The sequence below is a fragment of the Boleophthalmus pectinirostris genome, unplaced genomic scaffold (assembly GCF_026225935.1).
Source record: "Boleophthalmus pectinirostris isolate CB_2022bp ecotype Guang Dong unplaced genomic scaffold, ASM2622593v1 HiC_scaffold_11, whole genome shotgun sequence".
NCBI classification, from domain to species: domain Eukaryota; kingdom Metazoa; phylum Chordata; class Actinopteri; order Gobiiformes; family Gobiidae; genus Boleophthalmus; species Boleophthalmus pectinirostris.
Window position 1 is genome coordinate 21,663,987 of NW_026570994.1, and position 24,325 is coordinate 21,688,311.

At 39.8% G+C, this 24,325-nt stretch overlaps 2 protein-coding genes across 2 annotated transcripts in view; both read right to left on the reverse strand.

Moving 5' to 3' along the window:
* The window catches only part of LOC110163261 (carboxypeptidase O-like), a 16,111-nt gene extending 10,127 nt beyond the window's left edge, over nt 1–5,984 (reverse strand). Inside the window, exons 1-5 of the mRNA XM_020928185.2 lie at nt 5,908–5,984; nt 4,435–4,474; nt 2,455–2,556; nt 841–942; nt 628–744 (exon numbers count right to left, since the gene is read on the reverse strand). Of these exons, the coding sequence (XP_020783844.2) occupies nt 628–744; nt 841–942; nt 2,455–2,556; nt 4,435–4,474; nt 5,908–5,984 (438 nt within the window). The remainder of the gene's footprint in view (nt 1–627; nt 745–840; nt 943–2,454; nt 2,557–4,434; nt 4,475–5,907) is intronic.
* A 5,554-nt stretch (nt 5,985–11,538) lies between these two features.
* On the reverse strand, nt 11,539–20,006 carry LOC110163250 (carboxypeptidase O-like). The gene is made up of 10 exons (XM_020928173.2): nt 19,668–20,006; nt 18,932–18,971; nt 17,296–17,397; nt 16,257–16,358; nt 15,142–15,258; nt 13,958–14,045; nt 12,928–13,130; nt 12,663–12,747; nt 11,948–12,535; nt 11,539–11,903 (listed from the first exon to the last, which is right to left on the reverse strand). Exons 1-9 carry the CDS (start codon nt 19,724–19,726, stop codon nt 12,267–12,269), a joined length of 1,065 nt encoding a protein of 354 aa, XP_020783832.2. The 5' UTR covers nt 19,727–20,006; the 3' UTR covers nt 11,539–11,903; nt 11,948–12,266.
* Between the last annotated feature and the right edge of the window lie 4,319 nt (nt 20,007–24,325).

Consider the following 24,325-nt stretch of genomic DNA (forward strand, 5'->3'; position numbering starts at 1 on the left):
CTTAACAGTTTATTACTTATTACTTACTTACTTATTTCATTTTATTTTTTTATTATTTTTCACTGATGCCTCTTATTTATTTATTTTTTGTATTATTTTATTAATTTTTCAATGATTACCTTATTTATTTATTTTTATTTTATTATTTTTCACTGATGACTTTTATTTATTTATTTATTTATATTTTTTAATTGTATTATTTTTCACTGATGCCTCTTATTTATTTTTATTATTTTATTATTTTTCACTGATGCCTCTTATTTTTTTGTTTTTTGTTTTATTTTATTAATATTTCATTGATGACCTTATTTATTTATTTTTATTTTATTATTTTTCACTGATGACTTTTATTTATTTATTTTTTTTATTTTATTATTTTTCACTGATGCCTCTTATTTATTTTTATTATTTTTCACTGATACCTCTATTTATTTTTTATTTATTTATTTATTTATTTATTTCACTGATGCCTCTTATTTATTTATTAATTTTATTTATTTATTTTTTCCACTGATGACCCTTATTTATTTATTTTTTTAAATTTTATTATTATTTTATTATTTTAAAATTTCTTGTAACCGACAGAAAAAAAAAACAAAAAAAAAATCTCAAATTATTTGCACTCACACTTTCATTTATCCAGGAGAAAATGTATCCGTCGACATTCAGAACGGGAGTCACGTAAAAGTCCATGTTTTTCATCATCTGCTCCATTTTGGGATCTGTTTTGTAGGTGTCAAGAATCTAAAATAATAATAAAAAATAAAAAAACAGATATTTATAATTCACAAAGGCACATTTTAATAATAATAATCTGGTGAAATAAAATCGTTTTTGTACCATTTTGACAAAGTACTGACAGAACGCAGGACTGATCCATTCCCTCGCGTGGATCCCACAGTCCATCCAAATAATCGACTTATTGTGTCCGGGAAAACCGATCTGAGGAAGAAACACGGACTTTAGAAAAGACACAAAACCACAAAACGACTGAGACCTTTTTAGTCCTGGGTAAGTCCTGGTTTAGTCCTGGTTTAGTCCTGGTTTAGACCTCGGTTAGATCTGTTTCGACCTGGGTTAGTCCTGATTTAATCTTGGTTTAGAGCTGGTTTAGTCCTGGTTTAGATCCGTATTAGACCAGATTTGGCGCTGGTTTGGACCTGGTTTAGTCCTGAGTAAATCCTGGTTTAGTTCTGATTTAGACCTGGGTCAGTCCTTATTTAATCCTGGTTTAGACCTGGTTTAGTCCTGGTTTGGTCCTGGTTTAGATCTGAATTAGACTGGATTTGGACCTGGTTTAGTCCTGGGTAAATCCTGGTTTAGTTCTGATTTAGACCTGGGTCAGTCCTTATTTAATCCTGGTTTAGACCTGGTTTGGACTTGGTTTAGTCCTGGGTAAATCCTGGTTGAATCCTGGTTATTGTTCTAGTTTAGTCCTGATTTAGACCTGGGTTATATCTGGTTTTACCTGGGTTAGTCCTGATTTAATCTCTTAATTTAGATCTGGTTTAGTCCTGAGTTAGTCCTAGTTTGGACCTGGTTTGGTCCTGGTTTAGACCTGTATTAGACCAGGTTTGGACCTAGTTTAGTCCTGGGTAAATCCTGGTTTAATCCTGGTTACTGTCCTGGTTTAGTTCTGATTTAGACCTGAGTTTGTTCTGGTTTCAGACCTGGGTTAGTCCTGATTTAATCTCTTAATTTAGACCTGGTTTAGTTCTAGTTTAGGCCTGGTTTAATCCATCCTGGTTTGGTCCTGGTTTAGATCTGTATTAGACTGGATTTGGACCTGGTTTGGACCTGGTTTAGTCCTGGGTAAATCCTGGTTTAATTCTGGTTTAGTTCTGATGTAGACCTGGGTAATATCTAGTTTCGACCTGGGTTAGTCCTGATTTAAACTCTCAATTTAGACCTGGTTTAGACCTGGTTTGGTCCTGGTTTAGATCTGTATTAGACTGGAATCGGACCTGGTTTAGTCCTGGATAAATCCTGGTTTAATCCTGGTTTAGATCTGTTTTAGACCAGATTTGGAGCTGGTTTGGACCTGGTTTAGTTCTGATTTAGACCTGGGTTCAATCTGGTTAAGACCTGATTTAGTCCTGGTTTAGTCCTGGACTAGTCCTTGTTTAGATCTGGTTTGGATTTGTTTTAGTCCTGGGTAAATCCGTGTTTAATCCTGGTTATTGTCCTGGTTTAGACCTCGGTTTGATCTGATTTTGATCTTGGTTAGTCCTGATTTAGTCCTGGTTTAGTCCTGAGTTCGTTCTGGTCTAGTCCTGGTTTAGACCTGCTTTGGACCTCGTTTAGTCCTCGTGTAGACCAGGTTTATAATAAATGCAGTAATAACCACAAAGAACAGCAAATATATTTAAAAAAAAACTAAAATGAGTGAAAAGATCTCGGTGTATTTGTTGTCTTTTTTATTTTTATTTTTATTATTATTATTTCTTATTTTACCTTCAGGAGGTCGATGGTTCTATTCTCGTAGGTTTTTCCATATTCCACAATCTCCACGACGTCTTTATGAGCGGCGGCGACGTCCGACTTCCACTTGTTGATCTGTAAAAAAATAAAAATAAAAACAACTTATTTGACTTTTGCGGGGTTTTTATTGTTTATATTTCACATATTTACGACACCGTGTTTCGTTTATTGTTTTGAAAACGGACGGACTGTTGCCGCGGTTTATAACTTTTGTTTTACGCGCACTTTGCTCTCTGCTCTAAGTCACTCCCCCCTTCAGAGCGTCATCACAACACAGTCGGCCTGCGACGAATCGGGTTTGTGAAGTCGTAGTTTACAATTTTGTATCTAAACTGGGACTAAAATAGAACTAAACCAGGACTAAACCAGAACTAAATCAGGGCTAAACCAGGACTAAAACAGGACTAAACCAGGACTAAACCAGGACTAAACTAGAACTAAACCAGGACTAAACCAGGACAAAACCAGAACTAAACCAGGACAAAACTAGAACTAAACCAGGACTAAACTAGAACTGAACCAGGACTAAACTAAAACTAAACCAGGACTAAACTAGAACTAAACCAGGACTAAAACAGGACAAAACCAGAACTAAACCAGGACAAAACCAGAACTAAACCAGGACTAAACTAACCAGAACTAAACCAGGACTAAACTAGAACTAAACCAGGACTAAACTAGAACTAAACCAGGACTAAACTAGAACTAAACCAGGACTAAACTAGAACTAAACCAGGACTAAACTAGAACTAAACCTAGAACTAAACCAGGACTAAACTAGAACTAAACCAGGACTAAACTAGAACTAAACCAGGACTAAACCAGAACTAAACCAGGACTAAACTAGAACTAAACCAGGACTAAACTAGAACTAAACCAGGACTAAACTAAAAACCAGAACTAAACCAGACTAAACTAGACTAAACCAGGACTAAACTAAAACTAAACCAGGACTAAACCAACTAAACTAGAACTAAACCAGGACTAAAACAGGACTAAACCAGGTCTAAACCAGGACTAAAACAGACCTGGTTTAGTCCTAGTCTAGATCTGGTTTGGACTTGGTTTGGATTTGTCTTCATCCTGGGTAAATCCTGGTTTAATTAGTCCTGATTTAGACCTGGGTTAGATCTGGGTTCGACCTTGGTTAGTCCTGGTTTAGTCCTGGTTTAGTCTTGGTTTAGTCCTGGTTTAGATCTGACTAGACCGGGTTTGGACCTAGTTTGGACCTGGTTTAGTCTTGATTTAGACCTAAATTTGATCTAGTTTTGACCTGATTTTGTCCCGATTTAATCTCTTAATTTAGACCTGGTTTAGTTTTGGTTTAGTCCAGGTTTTAAATCTGTATTAATCCTGGTTTAATCCTGTTTATTATCCTGGTTTAGTCCTGATTTAGACCTGGGTTAGATCTGGTTTTGACCTGGGTTAGTCCTGATTTAATCTGGGTTTAGTCCTGGTTTAGTTCTCGTGTTAGATCTGGTTTGGACCTGGTCTGGACTTGTCTTAGTCCTGGGCAAGTCCTGGTTTAATCCTGGTTATTGTCCTAGTTTAGTCCTGATTTAGACCTGGGTTAGATCTGATTTTGACCTTAGTTAGTCCTGGTCTAGTTCTGGTTTAGTCTTGGTTTAGTTCTGGTCTAGTCCTGGTGTAGTCCTGGTTTAGTTGTGGCTTAGTCCTGGTTTAAACCTTGCTTAGACCTGGGTCAGACCTGCTTTAGACCTGGTTTAGTCCTGGTTTAGACCTCATTTAGTCCCAGTTTAGACCTGGTTTAGACTCAGCGCAGTAAAAACCACAAAGAACAACAAATATATTTTCAAAAACGCCTAAAATGAGCGACACAAAAACAGGTCCGGGTTTGTTTTTTTGAGGAAGAAACACGATTAGATCAGAAAATAAACGGTAAAACGATCTTTTTAAATATTTTTACTGAATAATTCTGGATATTTTTCTTACCTCCTCCATGTTGTGGTACTTGTAGTAGTCATACTCCACTCTGCACAAACCAAAAACACGATTAGAACATCACAAAATCAAACTACACGACTCAAAATAACATAAACTAAAGCTTCATTGCGAAACTTTTCAATCAGACAGATGTTATTGCTCTCTCTGAATGTTTCGCAATACGGCATTAAACTTATCTCTCTGGCAAACACTTCGGTCGAGGTGTTTTTACAGCTCGGAAATATTTTTATAGCTCAAAAAACGTTCATTCTGAGTTTAAGCTGCGTCGCCTCTCCACAGATCTGACCTGTATTTTAGATTTTAGCCTCGTAGTTAGAGTGTGTCTTTAAAAAAAAAAAAAATAATTGCTGAGATATTTTACATTATTACGAATTTTTTGTCTTATTTTTGACTTTTTTATAATTATGCTTTATTTTTTTATTTATTTATATTTAACTATTTTTAAATTTATTTCATTCATAAAATATAAAAAAAAAACATTAACAGCGTCTTAAACGTAAAAGAAATTAATAAAAACGGGCAGATAAAACCTGTTTAGTCCTGGTTTAGTTCTAGTTTAGTCCTGGTTTATTCGTGGTTTAGTTCTGGTTTAGTCCTGGTCTAGTCCTGGTTTAGTTGTGTTTTTCAAAATAAAACCAAAAATAAGAAAATGTAAAAAAAAACACAAAAAAAAAAACTATTTTTTTCATTATTTGTCTCCAAAACCAAAATAAAAAATGGATAACGACCGTTTCCCGTTTATGTGACTTAAACTGAACTAAACCAGGACTAAACCAGGACTAAACTAGGACTAAACCAAGACTAGACCAAGACTAACTCAGGATTATACCACAATTAAACCAGAACTAACTCAGGACTAACTCAGGACTAAACCAGGACTAAACCAGGACTAAACTGTTTTCAGTCCTGGTCTGGTCCTGGTCTCAGTCACCGTCTGATTCCAGTCTCAGTCCTGGTGGTCCTGGTCTAAGTTCTGGTCTCAGTCCTGGTCCCGGTCTGAATCATGGTCTGGTCCTGGCCTCAGTCCCTGTCTCAGTCCTTGTCCTGGTCTAAGTCCTGGTCTCAGTCCCGGTCTCAGTTCTGGTCTGTTCCTGGTCTGGTCCCGGTCTGATTCTGGTCTGGTCCTGGACCTGTTTTAGTCCTGGTTTAGACCTAGTTTAGACCTGGTTTAGTCCTGGTTTAGACCTAGTTTAGTCCTGGTTCAGTCCTGGTTTAGTCCGTTATCCATTTTTTCCATTTTTCATTTAAACACAAAATTTAAAAAAATTTTAAAAAAGAAAACAAAAAAAACAATCACTATCCATTTTTCCATTTTGATTTTGGACACAAATCACGAAGAAAGTTGTTGTTTTTTTTGTTTTCTTATTTTTACTTTTATTCTGAAAAACAAATGAACAAATAACACAGGGACGGTCTAAGCCTAAATCTAATAAAAATCAAAATAAAAAGTAAAGTCCGTACCTGTTCTGTGGAGTATTGTGATCAGTTTTGGTGAGCGCGGCGAGCGAGAGCAGCGCCAGAGCCACAGTCCAACTCATGGTGCAAATGAGGAGTTGATGTTTAAACTGATTTTTATGATACAGCTGCTGTGGAGATGAGTAAGTGCAGAGATCGAGACCACACGGACTCACACACACACGAAGACACACACGACGACTACACACACACTCACGTTTCACACACACACTCACGTTTCACACACACACACACACACACACACACACACACACGCACACACACACACACACACACGCACACGCACACACACACACACACACACACACACACACACACACACACACACACACACACACACACACACACACACGCCAGAAAACTTCACTTATTTATATTTTTTTTCTTCTTGATGTGATAGCGGCGCAGGAGTTTTCAGGAGTTGGCAGAACTGAAGCAGAGGCTGGAAACTTTTACATTTCTGGGTCTCGTATCAGGATGTTTTCTGATTTCTGTTCTGATCTAGTTTTGTTGAGTTTTTTGTGTTTTTGTTTCATTCACACGAGTTTAATACACACACAAAAAAACTGCACGTTTAGATTTAAAGTAAAGACTTAAAATAAAGTTAGTAAGAGAAAAATAGGTATTTATAGTAAAAAAAAAAAAAAAAAAAAGATAATTACAAATACTACTACTACTGCTACTACTAGTAATACTACTAATACTACTGATACTCCTACGACTACAACTACTACTACTAATAATAAATATAGCCGCAAGCGGCGATAATCGGCCCTTGCTCGCACCTATGCCACGCCCTGCACATGCTGTGCCACACGAACACACCTTACCCCTCGCCCTAACTCTTAAATTAACACTAACCCCTAAACCTATCGCAACTCCGAAGGCCTAACTGTAGCCCCAACTCTAGTCCCAGCTCTAACTCTAACTTTAACCCAAACCCAAACCTGAACCCCGAATCTTAACCGAACCCTTCCATGTTTCTCAATTTCTATATGTTGATGTTTTTAAAAACCCAAGATGGCGGTCTTCCGGTTTGGAAGGGGGGCGTGGTCACAAAATACTTTTTTGTTCCTGTTTCCATGATGCATCTGTGTACCAAATTTGATTTGAGTACGTCAGAGTTTTTGTTGGGACGTCCCATTGGTGAGGACAACATAATGGGAGCTGGAGTGTGGGCATCTTTGACTTTTTTCATCAAGACCAGGTCACGAATCTGTGGACCAAATTTTATATGTCTATGACAAAGTAAAATGTTGCTGTTCCATACAATCTCCCTTGGGGGCGCTGTTGCGTTCAGGGTCGGGGCGTCCACCAACGATTAAAGACTGAGTGAAACTGCCCAAAGTTTCTGCGAATTATCACTCGTCAAAGTTTGATGGCGAGCCCCAAAAACAAACCAGAAATTTACACCGTTTTCACGACAACAGTTTGATCTTTTAAAAAGGTTGTTAACAACTTTTAACGTCCCACTTGTCCAGATGATACAGAAAACAGAAAGTCCATATGCGGCGCAAAAGTCCAGCATCGCAGTTTAAGTCACGTAAACAAGAAACGGTCGTTATCCGATTTTTCCATTTTTCATTTAAACACAAAATCAAAAACTGAAAAAACAAATCATTATCTGTTTTTTCATTTTGGTTTTGGAGACAAATAATGAAGAAAACTGTTTTTTCATTTTACTATTTTTGGTTTTATCTTGAAAAACGAATGACACACGGGTTTGTAAAAGGAGTTGTGAACTCGAACTACCTCACTGTGACATCACAAGTTGGAGCAGAGCGTTTTTGGTCTGTGGAGATGTAGACGGACCAAAACTCAAACTGAAAACATGTGTATCTGAGCAGGAGGAACAACATTACGACACGGTCACAAGTTCACAGGAATCCAACATGGCTCCTGACAGCCTTGTTGTCCGGTGTGTGTGGGAGTCGTCCCGGTCCGGCCCTGAACTATTTTGAAATTCCTGTCGTCATGAGTGGAAAATGTCAGAGTCTTCAGTCCAGTTTGATTTATTGAAACAGTAAAGGAGAGAGAGAGCGTACAGTATTCTTACACTCATCACGATAACAACAAACAGATGGAACTGAGAGGAAAAAGAAACATTTTTGGAAACTCCTTCAGTACGTTATCAAGGATTTATTTAAAGGCGTATGATGCAATTTTCCGGTGGGGTGCAGCTTCCATGGAAACGTCAATGATGTTCCACAGTATGGCGTTTAAATAACGGTTGTTTTTGACAGACTCGGGTGTTGTTGACATGTTTTTAAAAGACCGAAATGTACCTCTAAGATCAGGGGTGTCAAACTCATTTTGGTCCGGGGGCCGTGTCCAACCGACTTTGATCTCAAAGTGTCTGGATCAGAAAACTCATGTCATATAAACCCCAAAAATAACAATAAGTTCAAATATTTGTGCAGAGAAACACAAATCTATTACAAAAATCTTTTTTAATTGATGAACTCTTTCTTTTACAAAATATTATAATATTATGAACAACCTGAAACTTTAAGAAAAATGTAATTTCGACACAAAGTTTTAACATGAACTTGTCTGTAAATATGAATAAGTCAATTTTTGTTGTAAAATCCTGCACTCGGCTCCACTTTTCTCATGTTGGACATTTTTCTGATGAGGGTGTCACGGTCAACAGTCAAAACGATCGTCCTTTAAGAGCGTTTGGAAAGAGACAAGTCTTCATTTGTGCTGCTCTGGTGGGAGGGGCCACGTACAGAGACGCTGGAGACGCTGCTGTGATAAACACCACAGAAAATTAACAAGATTTTAATAGAAAATATCATTCAAATATTTTAGTAGAAAATCAGACAAGGGCCAGATTAAAGGTCTTGGAGGGCCGGATCTGGCCATCAAGACCGAGACGAGAGAGACCGAGACGAGACCGAGACCGAGACCGAGACGACAAGACCGAGACCAAGAGACCAAGACGAGACCGAGACCGAGTCTGAGACCAAGACGAGACTGAGACCAAGACAAGACCGAGACTGAGACCAAGACAAGACCAGGACCAAGACCAAGACAAAGACAAGACCGAGACCAAGACAAGACCGAGACTGAGTCTGAGACCAAGACAAGACTGAGACCAACACAAGACAAGACCGAGACCAACACAAGACAAGACCGAGACCAAGTGCCACCAAGTCCGAGACAAGACCGAGATTGAGGGCCATCGAGACCGAGACGAGACCGAGACGAGTCCGAGACCAAGCGCCATCAAGACCAAGACCGTAAAAAAGCGGTCTCGAGACCAAGCCCACGTCTCAAGTACTACAGCACTTATGACTGGGGTTGCCTCTTCACAGATCTGACCTGTAACTTGGCCTGGAGTTTCACTGCAGTTGCACAGTGAACATTTAAAGACAAGTTTATTTTTATGTCATCATTCGTACACAAAGTTTTTCAAAGTTTTTTTTTTACAGAAATGCTCCAAAGCTAAGACTCTAATCCTTCAGTGAGGTCATAAAAACAGCTGACAGATGCAGCAAAAATAAACTGTATCTGTTGAGGAAGTGAAAAACCTGCACGTTTGTCTGAGTTTTGTCTGAGCCACTAATAATATGAAACTGAAATATGGTTTGTGAACTTACAAATGTGGTATTTTCAAAAACTGGAAGATTTCCCCTGTAATTTTTTTTAGATGAGCAGGAATATATACAGAAGAAACTGGAATAAACAGTGAATTCCACAGAAGATCCCAGCAACTGACACATTTTTACAACAACAACTTCTGGAATTCAATTTATTCCTGCCTACTGCCTTCTGTAGATCCGCTCTATGCTGTAGACCTGCTTTGTGCCAACACTGTAACACAAATTTAGACTGGTTTTTGCTTCACGTTTGGTCTTGCTCTTCTAATCAGCCGCACTGTGGGAGGGGCTTGTGTTCGCTGTACGCAGGAAGGAGCGAGAGCGTGAAAAGGCGAGGGGCGGCGTGCTGACGTGAGGCAGATGGACAGGTAGGATGTTTAGGAAGTTGAACCTGCCCTGTGATGCACGCTGGTACACGAGGGCACACGCTGTCGCAGACGAGCCGTGCGTAGGGAGCGTGTGTGTTTGTGATGCGCCGTAGAGTCTCCGCGGGTTTCAAATGAGCGCACAGGCTGCACTGAGACGCCCCACACGCTCCTGCACCCGCTACAAGTTTATTACCAACAGCAGCGGCCGGAATGAAATATGATCACACTTGTTGAGTGTCAGACCTCGAGTGAGAGACAAGACCGAGTCCAAACGCGATCGAGTCCGAGACGAGACACGGCGATCTACCCACACGACCTTGGCGATCGACTGGTAGATCGAGATCGACGTATTGAGCACCTCTGATCTATGTAGTTCCCTCTGTGTTTTTACTTTTTACATCACTCTTAATTTAAGCAAAGAGACTTGAAATTCGATATATTGTGATGGTCCACGATATTATTGTGAGAACATAGTTACATCCCTAATATGTATACATGTAAAAAAAAAAATGTAAAAAACTATATCTATATATTTGTAATGTAAAACTTTGAATGGAGCATGTAATCAAATATGTTACAAACACAGTTTTAATGCAGGTATTCACTATTCTCTAATTCATTTTCTTTTTTTCTTGCACACTGGATATACGACAACTCAAAATCGACACTTTGCAGCTTCATCATCAACATTCCTTGGAAGTGTGACGCTAACTGGAGGCACTAGTCTGTCTGAAGCTCTGTTACTCAAATTACTCTGAACTTTGTGACCAGAAAGGACGGATTTAGCTGGAAAAACAACAAAGGAGCTGATCTGTGCTGTTAAACAAAAAAAAAAGTCTCTTGCTCATAAATTTACAGTCACACGTTAGTCACTCTCATCTTTCTGTTGAAAACGAAGCTCGGACTCGTCGCCGGTTCCCGAAAACGCGCTCTTTAAATCCATTTTGTGTTTTATTTTTTTGAGTTAAGTTGTCAGAGTCGGACTTAAAACGTTTTTGGACAGCGCTCCACGGTGACCCCTGAACAACCCCCGGCGTGATTTCACATCAGTAAAGGAATTTCAAGTATTCGGTGTGAAGAAATACGGTTATAAAATACATTTCAACGCAAAGTAGGTCATATCATTATTCTGCCGTATTTTCAGAGTGGTCCACAAGTGTTATCTGAAAGCTCTGGAAAGTTAATTTTGAACAGGTCTGCTTTCGTAAACTTCAAACTTTAACAGCTGTTTATGTGAACGTTTTGATCTTTAACCGTAATAAACTGTTACGACGTTTTTATATCAATGGAAAGAGATAAACAGAGAGTCTTTGTGTCCTCTTCAGATAAGAAACGAACCTGGAACAATACGTTTTTGACCCAGATAACTTTCCTGGAGCTTGTTTGTCTGTCTGGAATGTTCCGCAGTGTGACTTTAAACAGCTCCACTTCACATTTATTCAACTACAAGCGGGTTTAAAGTTCAAAAATAATCGGATAATCGCAAAGAAATAACATCTGTGTGGAGGAAAGTGAAAGAGACTCCATCAGAAAAGTGACACAGTGCAGCTTTAAATTAAGTTGTTTAACGTGTAAACAGCTGATAGATTTAATACAAATCTTTATTGAACTATGAAAAAAGTCAATCAAAGACAAAACACGACAGTACAGGGTGAAAAATCTGTGGAAATGTGATAAATGGCTCCCTCTAGTGGCACAAGGTCTGAACTTCAGGGAACAGGGACGAGTGAAGTCCTGGTTTAGACCTGGTTTAGTCCTATTTTAGCCCTATTTTAGTCCAGATGTAGACCTGGTTTAGGTCTAGTTAAGACCTGATTTAGACGTAGTTTAGTCCTGGTTTAGTCCTCGTTCAGTCCTGGTTTAGTCCTGGTTTACACCTGATTTAGACCTGGTTAAGACATGGTTGAGTCCTGGTTAGTCCTAGTTTAGACCTGGTTTAGACCTGATTAAGACACGGTTTAGTCCTATTTTAGACATGGTTTAGACCTGGGTCAGACCTGGGTTAGACCTGGATTAGACCTGGTTTAGACGTGGTTTAGATATGGTTTAGACCTGGATTAGACCTGGTTTAGACGTGGTTTAGATATGGTTTAGACCTGGGTTAGACGTGCATTAGACTTGGTTTAGACCTGGTGTAGACCTGGTTTAGTCCTGGTTTAGACCTGGTTTAGACCTGGGTTAGACCTGGGTTAGACTTGGTTTAGACCTGGTTTAGACCTGGTTTAGACCTGGTTTAGACCTGGTTTAGACCTGGGTTAGACCTGGGTTAGACCTGGTTTAGACTTGGTTTAGACCTGGGTTAGACCTGGATTAGACCTGGATTAGACCTGGTTTAGACTTGGTTTAGACCTGGTTTATCCTCACATTCATATTACATGATCCACTTGAGCAGAGTGAGCAGCAGCGCCCCCCACAGGGCGTCTGCAGTACGAGCAGGAGCGCTGCTGTAGATGTTGAAGGTTTTGTCGTGAGCGTGGGTGATGATGTGCAGAGCTCCGCTGTAGGCCTCCTCACACGTCGGACGGATCTGATCCTCCGGAAGCTCAAAGCCGTGAGTCCCGTTGTCCCGCAGTTCAAAGGTGAAACAGTAGGGGACGCCCTGGAGACGAGCCCAGTCACGAGACGAGCCCGAGTTTGGATCTACAGACACAGAAGAAGAGTAATCACTACTACCACTACTACCACTACTACTACTACTACTACTACTACTACTACTACTACTACTACTACTACTACATCTTCTACTTGTAGTTGTTTTTGTCCTTACACAGAACAGTTGGAGATGTTCCCACTTTGTATTTCATCCCGTGGATTTTCTCTATGGCCTGAGCTGCAGCCAGCCCCACCTCCATCTGAGAAAAAAAACATGTTTCATTTATTTAATGTACTAATATTATAATAACATTATATTTTAATAATAATAACAGTGCACTGGATTTACAAAGCGCCTTTCATGACACCCAAGTCACTACAGAGCATCATTCATTCATTCACGCTGCATGACACGAGGACACGGTGGGTTTGTGTCGTACCAGCTCGTCCTGGTTGGGGGCGATGACCTGCGGGTGTCCGTACGGGATGAGGAGGAGTTGTCCGTACGAGTGGATGGTGAGGAAGGCCAGGACGTTTCCTGAAATGTTCCCCATGAACTGAGTGACGGCCTGGGCTTCGGGCTCGGACACCGGCCCCGAGCCTGGATACGTCTGAGAGCAGCAGTTGAACGAGACGCCCACCGCTGCAAAAACAGAAGATATATGAACTACTGCAGGATTATTACTACTACTACTGCTACTGCTACTATTACTACAACTAAAAGACCAATGCTACACAAGGAAAAAGTACTACTGTTACAAAAGTACTGTAATGAACCCCCATTATAAATACTTAGATAAATAGTGTATCAGTGTTCTGTGCGAGTGCAGCGCTTTATAAACCATGTTTTTAAACAGCGCTCTATAAATAATGATGTATTACTCAAATCATATACAAATAAAACATTATATCATTAATGTGAAAATATATACACTTCATATTACTGCTACTACGACTACTACTGTGGTACACCTCATTTACCATGTTTACATGAGAGTTTTAATTTTAAATTAAATTATTTAATATTGAATAATAATCAATTTCGTTTTAAAAAGACCATGTAAACACACAGAATAAAATTTAAAGTAAGTGGATGTTTTATTCTGATTTTAAAGCTGAATTAATTCCTTGATCATGTGAACATTTATTCTTCTTAAAAATAATTCCGGTCGTTCGTCGCATGATCATTGGGTCACACTTCTGACACATTGACACATTGATGTGTGAAACCAGAACTATGACACTACTGCTTCTGCTGCTGTAGATGAACTGTAATACACACATTCACCACTAGATGTCGCCAAACACTTATAAAACCTCCCTTATCAAAACGACAACGTGCTGTGGTATTTCTCTTCAGTTTTAAACAAATTTACATCTTTATAACATTTCTCTTTTTATTTAACACTTACTATAATTGCATATGATTTGTAAAATATTAAAGTTTTATTTATATTTTGTTGTACTCACTTCCCCAGTTGGAGTAAAAGTTTCTGTTCAGGTCGGTCCCAGAGCAGCCGCAAGGACCAGGACTTCTGTTCTTCCTCCACAAACGAGTCTGAGACAAGAGACCTGGGTTAGTCCTGGGTTAGTCCTGGTTTAGTCCTGGGTTAGTCCTGGGTTAGTCCTGCTTTAGACCTGGTTTACATCTGGTTTACATCTGGTTTGAACCTGGGTTAGTCCTGGTTTAGATCTGGTTTTCATCTGGTTTAGATCGGGTTTGAACCTGGTTTAGTCCTGGTTTAGACCTGGTTTAGACCTGGTTTAGATCGGGTTTGAACCTGCTTTAGACCTGGTTTAGACCTGGTTTACATGTGGTTTACATCTCGTTTGAACCTGGGTTAGTCTTGGTTTAGATCTGGTTTTCATCTGGTTTAGATCGGGTTTGAACCTGGTTTAGTCCTGGTTTAGAACTGTTTTAGACCCAGTTATTTAGTCCTGGCTTGACTGATTAAGTTCTAATTTAGTCATCGTTTACAGCTTGTTTAGAACTAGTTTAGACTTTGTTTAGACTTGGTTTAGTCCTAGTTAAGGCCTCGTTAAGTCCTGGTTTAGATCTGGGTTAGTCGTGTTTTAGACTTTGTTTAGATCTGGTTAAGGCCAGGTTAAGTTCTGGGTTAGTCTTGGTTCAGTCCTCATTTAGACCTGGTTTAGGACAGGGTAAGGCCTGGTTAAGTTAGACCACATTTAGTCCTGATTTAGTCCTGGTTCAGTCCTGCTTAAGACTTGATTAAGTTTTGTTTTAGACCTGGGTTCATTTTGGTTCAGTCTTGATTTAGACCTGGTTTAGAACTGGTTTAGGACAGGGTAAGGCCTGGTTAAGTTAGGCCACATTTAGTCCTGGTTCGGTCCTGGTTCGGTCCTGGTTCAGTCCTGGTTCAGTCCTGGTTCAGTCTTGATTTAGACCTGGTTTAGATCTGGTTTAGTCCTGGTAAAGGCCTGATTAAGTACTGGTTTAGATCTTGTTAAGACCTGGTTTCGTTTCTCGTCACCAGAACCACTTAATCCTTCACTCATCTATTTTTAAATCAATTTCCTCTGTGATTAAATCTAATCTGTTTCCTCTTCAAACTCAATCTTCGTTCTCATTCAAACCAAAATAGAAAAGTGAGACTTAAACTGCAGTAATTCTCTGAGTAATTCTCTGTACTCACGGTCTGATTTATCCAGGAGAACATGTACCCGTCCACGTTCAGGACCGGGGTCACGTAGAAGTCCATGTTTTTCATCATCAGCTCCATTTTAGGATCAGTTTTGTAGGTGTCAAGAATCTAAAATATAAAAATAATGAATGAACGTGTGTAATTTGTGTGTCGTTCATTCATTTGTTTTTCAAAATAAAACCAAAAATAAGAAAATGAAAAAAAAAAAAATATTTTCTTCATTATTTGTCTCCAAAACCAAAATGAAAAAATGATTTCAGTTTTCGATTTTGTGGTTAGATGAAAAATGGAAAAAAAACGGATAAAGGACTGAACCAGGACCAAACTAGGACTAAACCAGGTCCAGGTCTCAGTCGTGTCCTTGGTCCCGGTCTGGTCCCAGTGTGGTCCTGGTCTCAGTCCTGATCACCCGACAGTCAACACGGGTGTCACTCCTGGTTTAGTCCTGGTTTAGACCTGCTTTAGTCCTGGTTTAGTCCTTGTTTAGTCCTGGTTTACTCTTGTTTTAGTCCCAGTTTAGTCCTGGTTCAGTCCTTTTTTAGTCCTGTTTTAGTCCTGGTCTAGTCCTGGTTCGGTCCTGTTTTAGTCCTGGTCTAGTCCTGGTTCAGTCCTGTTTAGTCCTTGTTTAGTCCTGGTTCAGTTCCTTATCCGTTTTTTCCATTTTTCATTTAAACACAAATTGAAAACTGAAAAAACAAATCATTATCTGTTTTTTCATTTTGGATTTGGAGACAAATAATGAAGAAAATAGTTGTTTTTTACTTTTCTTATTTTTGGTTTTATTTTGAAAAACGAATAAACGAATGACACACAGATTTTGTATAAGTCAGTGTAAAATATTTGAATAATATTATCGTGAAATTAAAGTGAAACTAAACAATACACTTTTTTTTTTCTACTTAATTGGTCTTTTTAATAGCATTAGTTTTTGTTTCTAGTAATTTTTGGGACAATTTTAGTGCAAATTCAGTAAATTTGCAGCTTTCTGGTCAAAAACTGCTGTGTGAGTGTATTCTGCCTTCAAGTACTATATGATATCACACAGAACTGCCCTGATTACAACTTTATAAATATATGTATAGGTGGAGATTTTTTTTTTTTTTTACCATTTTGACAAAGTATTGGCAGAAAGCAGGCGCGATCCATTCTCTTGCATGAATTCCACAATCCATCCAAATTATTTTCTTGTTATTACCGGGTAAACCTATCTGAAAATATAAAAAAAATAAAATTACAATTAAAATTACAAAACAAAATATTACTCAAACAAATTACAAAAACACATAACCAGATGTTTCCATGTACAAAATGTGTCTTGCCCCAGTACAGATATTTTGTATAAGCAGCTCTTAATAAGGTCAAAATAAGTCAGTTGTGATCATCAGGAAGTGCGCTGTTAGCATGCTAGTTGTCGTTGGCTTTACTGTGCTGACAAAACTCCGCTCTGGTCTCTGAAAGTTGTGAAACTCGCTTATAAACTCATCGTGGTGAATAATTCGGACGCTTTAAACCAGGGGTGTCAAACATACGGCCCGGGGGCCAGATCCGGCCCTCCAAGCCCTTTAATCTGACCCTCGGCTGATTTTCTTCTAAAGATTGAATGATATTTTCTATTAAAATCTTGTAAATTTTCTGTGGTGTTTATCGCAGCAGCGTCTCCAGCGTCTCTGTACGTGGCCCCTCCCACCAGAGCAGCACAAATGAAGACTTGTCTCTTTCCAAACGCTCTTAAAGGACGATCGTTTTGACTGTTGACCGTGACACCCTCATCAGAAAAATGTCCAACATGAGAAAAGTGGAGCCGAGTGCAGGATTTTACAACAAAAATGGACTTATTCCTATTTACATACAAGTTTATGTTAAAACTTTGTGTCGAAATTGTATTTTTCTTAAAGTTTCAGGTTGTTCATAATATTATAATATTTTGTAAAAGAAAGAGTTCAAAAATTAAAAAAGATTTCTGTAATAGATTTGTGTTTCTCTGCACAAATATTTGAACTTATTGTTATTTTTGGGGTTTATATGACATGAGTTTTCTGATCCGGACACTTAAAGATCAAAGTCGGTTGGACACGACCCCCGGAACAAAATGAGTGACACCCCTGGTTTAAACGCATAAGAAAAGTGAGACAAACTGTATTTTACCTTGAGGAGGTCGATGGTTCTATTCTCGTAGGTTTTCCCATATTCCACAATCTTCACGACGTCTTTATAAGCAGCGGCGATGTCCGTCTTCCACTTGGTGATCTGTAAATATAAAAAAAACCATGAATAAAACATCATCGGTTCATGATTAAGGAGGTGCTAAATCGACTTTTTGGAGCTTTCTTCCATGTTCAAACGTCGTTCCCTCGTCAAAAACACGACTGAGGAGGTTTTAGATGTCACCCATGCGTGTTTGCGTAATCTAGTGATCTCTCCTGTTTATGGTTAACAGCGCAATCGTAAATAAATAAGCATTATCAGTTCATGCCGCTCAGACGTGTCACTGTCCTCCTCTTTAAGGAAGTCAATCTGTGTCTCATTACATTAATGCTACGTGATTGCTTTTTAATAGTTTTATACGACTTTGATAAGGTTTTATTACAAATGACTTTTTATTGGTGCGTTTCAGATTCTAGAATGTGACGATGTCGGGGGCAAGGGCCAGTTTTTACCTTTTGATTACACTTGTACTTTGTCATGAAATATCCAAAAGGTGAATGCACAAATGTGGAACTTTTCTATGACTGACCAAACCCAAGAACTCACTGGATTTTAAGACGTGCATGGCGGCTCAGAGTGTGAACCGACTCATTTCTGTGTCCGCAAGTCGTCCCTATCCACACAACTTTGAGCACATTTGTTTACATTTTACAGAAACAAAACTTGGGTCATTTGCATAAACTGAGTGTTCATAAAAACATCTCTTTCCTTGTGTCGTTGACACGGTTCAGTTTCTGTTGGACTAAAGGACGTGACTCAGTGGAATATGAGTGTTGTTTCTGTGACAGAGGGGTGTTCTGCTGATGGTGAGTCTGTTCTGTGGAGTTGGTTCATGTGAAACTTTTCAGAGATTATACGTGTGCAGGTCGTACACACAGACACACGTTTATATGGACACATATTCTCGTCTCTTAGTGTTTTGTCGGTGAATGACTTTGCGGCGCATCAACGTACATCAGAGTATCAGTGTTTTCAGGCGTCCACACGGTGCCGAATCAGATCTGTACTCAGATGTACTCAGTTGGTGGAGCATTCGCCCACTGATCTGAAGGTTGGTGGTTCGATTCCAGCTCTCGACATAAACATCACAGGTTGAGTGGTCAGATCCACTGACCCACAGGAGCTGGTGTGATTAAAGCTCTGACAGATGAATGCTGTCGTTGTGTCCTTGGGCAAGACACTTAACCCACCTTACCCACAGTGTCTGTGTACACTGGTGTGTGAATGTGTGTGTGAATGGGTGGTGGAAAAGCGCTATAGAAAAATGTGACCATTTACCATGAATTCGTGGGAGCTGGAGGCACCAGATCGTTCCGTCTCTGGAGCTGTTTTCAGTCGGATTAGTGTGAACGAACACTGAATCCACAACGAAAACAACTCAAATAAGAACTAGTGTGAATGGGGCCTAAATATGCAGTTTTTTTTGTGTGTTAAACATGTGTGAATGAAACAAAACACAACTCCAGGTCTGTTTGTGATGAGGAAACGACATTAGAACAGAAATCCATTTTGCAATATTTATTGTTTGTATAAATGTTCTTAGTTGTTCGTTCTACAGTGAATATTTGATTCTTACCTCTTGCATGTTGTGGTACTTGAAGTAGTCATACTCCACTCTGTAGAATTCAGAATTAGTATAATGTCATTCAAATGTCATTAATTATAAAAACATTTGAAAGGCTCACTGCTTATCTCCATGGATACGGTTTGGCTTGTACCACAGTGTATTAAACATTTCCATACTTTTTTGTTTTATACTGTTTTAATTGTTCAAAAATAACTTGGAAAACATGCCTTCTTTACTCGCCTCTACACAGATCTGACCTGTAACTGTACAAAGTGCACCTTTTTAAATGATTAAATTACATGTAAAAACAAGCTTTAAAAAAATCTGGTTACACCGTAGAATAACTTACAAAACAAAAATAAAATAATTACAACTGCACTCACATTTAAATTATGAGACTAAAAATTACACCTTAATTAGCATTAATAAAGCATGAACAAAGGCTTAACTAATCATTATTAAGAATGATTCAGTCTTAACTACGATTAAAGACACAGTATGTAACTTTCTGGACCTGTAACCATCTCGAATCCACAGAAATATAAAGTTAAAACCAAACTTTCACACACGCTTTGATTTTTTTCTATTTTTTGGGGGCTAAAAAGTGACATACTGTGGCATTAATGTCTTGATTAGAGTTAGGGCATCACCGGTTTGCATTTGGAGGTTTCAGTAAGCAATATAAAGTCTATTTTTGTGATGTAATAATTCCGTAAATCTTCAACCGATGGTAAAACGTACGTACCTGCCGTCGGCCTGGGCAGAGCGGAGAAAGAGCAGAGTCAGCGCCAGAGTCCAGAACATGATGAAAATGAGGCACTGATGTTTGAGCAAAGGTTTATTATCGAGTCGTTCTGGTGATAAAACGACACCTTTGTCTCGTGATTCCCCCCGGTTCCGTCAATCAGTAACTAAACTTTAGACACCCACGATTAAATGATCTCGTTGCTGCTGCTTAAGTCGTCGTGGTAATACCGGTTGTAAATAAATAAATCACAGTTTTATGCCAAGAAAGGAGAAGCAATTTGCTGAAAAATGCGTTGTAAATTACAGGAAAAACGCCACCACATTTCACGGGTAACAATTCAAGAAAAAACTTCTGCATTTTCTGCTTATTAGTTCGTGGGCTTGTTGTATTTCACTGGAAGTCAGTTGCGAAACAAAACCAAAGGCTTAAAGGAGGCGCGGTCTTTCCTTTCGCTGGAAAAACTCACAGCAAAAAATTGATTGTGTGTAACTTGAACTTATTTTTGGACTTAAAACATTCTCTTTTGATGTCTGAATTATGATACGTAAATGAAGACTATGCCCTTTCTGGTGTGTATTTATTTATTTTTATTATTATTATTATTATTATTATTATTATTATTATTTGTTTATTTTTATTTTTTATTATTATTTTTGTTGTTATTTGTATTATTTATTTTTATTTATTTTTTGTTATTATTATTATTTTGTAACAACAATAAAAAAAAGTTAAAAAAAAAAAGTCCTTGGTTTAGTCTTGGTTTATTCCCACTGTTGTCTAAATGTAGTGATGGTTAAGACCTGGTTTAGTCCTGGTTTAGTCCTGGTGTAGTGCAGCCTACAACTAAACCAGGACTAAACCAGGTAGAACCCATCTTCAGTCCTGGTTTAGTCCTGGTTTAGTCCTGATTTAGTGTAGACTAGAACTAAATTGGGACTAAACCAGGACTAAACCAGGACTAAACCAGGTAGAACCCATCCTCAGTCCTGGTTTAGTCCTGGTTTAGTCCTGATTTAGTGTAGACTAGAACTAAATTGGGACTAAACCAGGACTAAACCAGGTAGAACCCATCCTCAGTCCTGGTTTAGTCCTGGTTTAGTCCTGGTTTAGTCCTGATTTAGTGTAGACTAGAACTAAATTGGGACTAAACCAGGACTAAACCAGGTAGAACCCATCTTCAGTCCTGGTTTAGTCCTGGTTTAGTCCTGATTTAGTGTAGACTAGAACTAAATTGGGACTAAACCAGGACTAAACCAGGTAGAACCCATCCTCAGTCCTGGTTTAGTCCTGGTTTAGTTTTAGTCTGCAATAAACCAGGACTAAACCAGGTAGAACTCATCCTTAGTCCTGGTTTATTGCAGACTAAAACTAAACCAGGACTAAGGATGAGTTCTACCTGGTTTAGTCCTGGTTTAGTCCCAGTTTAGTTCTAGTCTACACTAAACCAGGACTAAGGATGAGTTCTACCTGGTTTAGTCCTGGTTTAGTCCCAGTTTAGTTCTAGTCTGCACTAGTCTGCACCGGTTTTGGAAAGTATCAGATGCCAACGATGGAAAGAGTTATAAATATTTATCTGTGTGTTTATCGAGTCCAGATAATCCTGTGACGGTCGCGTTCGTCACTGCGCCGTGTTTACATATTTATATTTAGTTCAGCAGAAGCGTCGCGAGATTAATTACAATCAAATCCAACTTTAAATCTGAACGGACGCAATCATCAAATCACAAACGCCTCATAAATTATTTTTAAAGGTCTTGTGTTACGCAGAACCGACTCTCGGGAGGTTTAAGTCGTGTTCTAATGGTGTTAAAACTCAAAAACAAAAACAGAGCTGGACGCTTTGTTATTTAGTCTGTTTAAATCTGTGTGTCGTTCGTTCATTTGTTTTTCAAAATAAAACCAAAAATAAGAAAATGAAAGAACAAAGATTTTCTTCATTATTTGTCTCCAAAAGTAAAATAAAAAAAAAAACAAACCAAAAACAGATGATGATTCGTTTTTTCAGTTTTCGATTTTATGTTTAAACGAAAAATGGAAAAAAAAAGGATAATGGACTGAACCAGGACTTAACTGTTTTCAGTCCTGGTCCGGTCTGGTCCTGGTCTGGTCTCAGTTTTAGTCCCAGTCTGTTCCCGGTCTGGTCCCGATCTCAATCATCGTCTGGTCCTGGTCTGGTCCCCGGCCTCAATTCTGGTCTGGTCCTGGTCCGGTCCCGGTCCCAGTCCCCGTCTGGTTGCGGTCTCAATCCCGGTCTCAGATCTGGTCCGGTCCCGGTCTCAGTCTGTCTCAGTCCTGGTCTGGTCCCGGCCTCAGTCCTGGTCTGATCCGGGTCTGGTTGCGGTCGTGGTCCCGGTCTGGTCCGGTCTCAGCCCTGGTCTTAGTCCTGGTCTGGTCCCAGTCTGGTTGCGGTCTCGGTCCCGGTTTGGTCCTGGTCTCAATCACGATCTGGTCCTGGTTTGGTCCCAGTCTGGTTGCGGTCTCAGTCCCAGTCTGATCCCGGCCTGGTCCTGGTCTCAGTCCTGGTCTGGTCCTGGTCCTGGTCCGGTCCTGGCCTCAGTCCCAGGCTGGTCCCGGTCTCAATCATGGCTGGTCCATGTCTTGGTCCTGGTCTCAGTCCTGGTCTCAGTCCTGGTCCTGGTCCTTGTTGCTTTAATTACAAACACACACAGTCTAATTCCACAAACTTTTGCGTCTCCGTCTGCAGCAGATTTCCTCCTAAAAACTCTCGACTAAATCAAACTCTTCATTTCTATATTTTAATTGTTCATTTATATAATTCTGCCTTATTTTTACCACTTATTTATTTACAATTTATGATATTTTTTCTCTTTGTTTTTATATTTATTGTGACGTTGTTAAGGCAGTAAAAATAAGACCCGAGATAAAAATAATCACATCAAACACTGCGTAACACTGAACCGTTTCTAATCTCGTACAGTAATTTATAATAATTTTGTCTCCTCGGTGCTCGCGTGTCGACCGCGCTCTCACTAAAACATCGGATGACATTTAAAACCCATTAAAATTCTGTCCGTGCAGATTCTCCGTCGCGCAGAAACGCCGCGGCCTTCACAAACTCGATTACGAAAAAACAGATTTGTAATCCTCAAAACACGAGGAAAACGACGCTCGCCGTGTTCTTCACAGACGTCTGGCTGCTCGCGCTGGTAAATATAGACTCGTGTGTTATGGTCCAAGAATCCAGCTGGTGCTCTGCGGTGACATCACGCTGGGGGTGTTCTACATGTGTCTACGGTGGAATGTTCAGCAGCCTCTGTGACGACACAAAACAAACACAGACTCATGTGTTTATAGATGTGATGATGACAGATCTGACTGAAGCTCCTGTCGAAGTCTGATCCCGTTAAGTCTCGGGAGCTCAAAGGTCGGACCTGGTCTGGACTTGGACTGGACTTGGACTGGACTTGGACTGGACCTGGTCTGCACTTGGACTGGACTTGGACTGGACCTGGTCTGCACTTGGACTGGACTGGACTGGACTTGGACTGGACTGGACTGGACTGGACTTGGACTGGACCTGGTCTGGACTTGGACTGGACTTGGACTGGACTTGGACTGGACTTGGACTGGACTGGACTGGACTTGGACTGGACTTGGACTTGGACTGGACTGGACCTGGACTGGACTTGGACTGGACTTGGTTTGGACCTGGACTGGACTTGGACTGGACTTGGACTTTGGACCTGGACTGGACTTGGACTGGACTTGGACTGGACCTGGACTGCACTTGGACTGGACTTGGACTGGACCTGGACTGGACCTGGACTGGACTTGGACTGGAGACCGCTGGGAAAATCAGGTCCCACAGGAGGCGCCAGATGGAAAAACCGTGTCGCTGTGTCTTTCGGTAAGACACTTGGTGGTGGTGGTTGTCGGGGTCAATGGCACAGATTGGCAGCCTCACATCCTTCAGTCTGCCCCAGGGCAGCTGCGGCTACAATTAGGGTTGTCCCGGTCCGATCACGTGATTGGAAATCGGCACCGATTTCGGCGTCCTGATTTAGACCTGGTTTTAGTCCTGGTTTAGATCTGGTTTTAGACCTGGTTTAGACCTGGTTTTAGTCCTGGTTTAGTTCTGATTTAGACCTGGTTTAGACCTGGTTTAGTCCTGATTTAGACCTGGTTTAGACCTGGTTTTAGTCCTGGTTTAGTTCTGATTTAGACCTGGTTTAGTTCTGATTTAGACCTGGTTTTAGTCCTGGTTTAGTCCTGGTTTAGACCTGGTTTAGACCTGGTTTAGACCTGATTTAGACCTGGTTTAGACCTGGTTTTAGTCCTGGTTTAGACCTGGTTTTAGTCCTGGTTTAGTTCTGATTTAGACCTGGTTTAGACCTGGTTTAGTCCTGATTTAGACCTGGTTTAGACCTGGTTTTAGTCCTGGTTTAGTTCTGATTTAGACCTGGTTTAGACCTGGTTTAGTCCTGGTTTAGACCTGGTTTAGACCTGATTTAGACCTGGTTTAGACCTGGTTTTAGTCCTGGTTTAGACCTGGTTTTTAGTCCTGGTTTAGTTCTGATTTAGACCTGGTTTAGACCTGGTTTAGTCCTGATTTAGACCTGGTTTAGACCTGGTTTTAGTCCTGGTTTAGTTCTGATTTAGACCTGGTTTAGACCTGGTTTTAGTCCTGGTTTAGT

What these genes read in the sequence shown, in the direction of transcription:
- LOC110163250 (XM_020928173.2), bottom strand. Translation starts at nt 19,726, where the DNA reads ATGTTCTGGACTCTGGCGCTGACTCTGCTCTTTCTCCGCTCTGCCCAG. An exon ending in GAACCATCGACCTCCTCAAG is followed by an intron (nt 16,359 to 17,295) that starts GTAAAATACAGT and finishes TTATATTTTCAG; the next exon opens with ATAGGTTTACCCGGTAATAA. An exon ending in CTTTTACTCCAACTGGGGAA is followed by an intron (nt 13,131 to 13,957) that starts GTGAGTACAACA and finishes CTGTTTTTGCAG; the next exon opens with CGGTGGGCGTCTCGTTCAAC.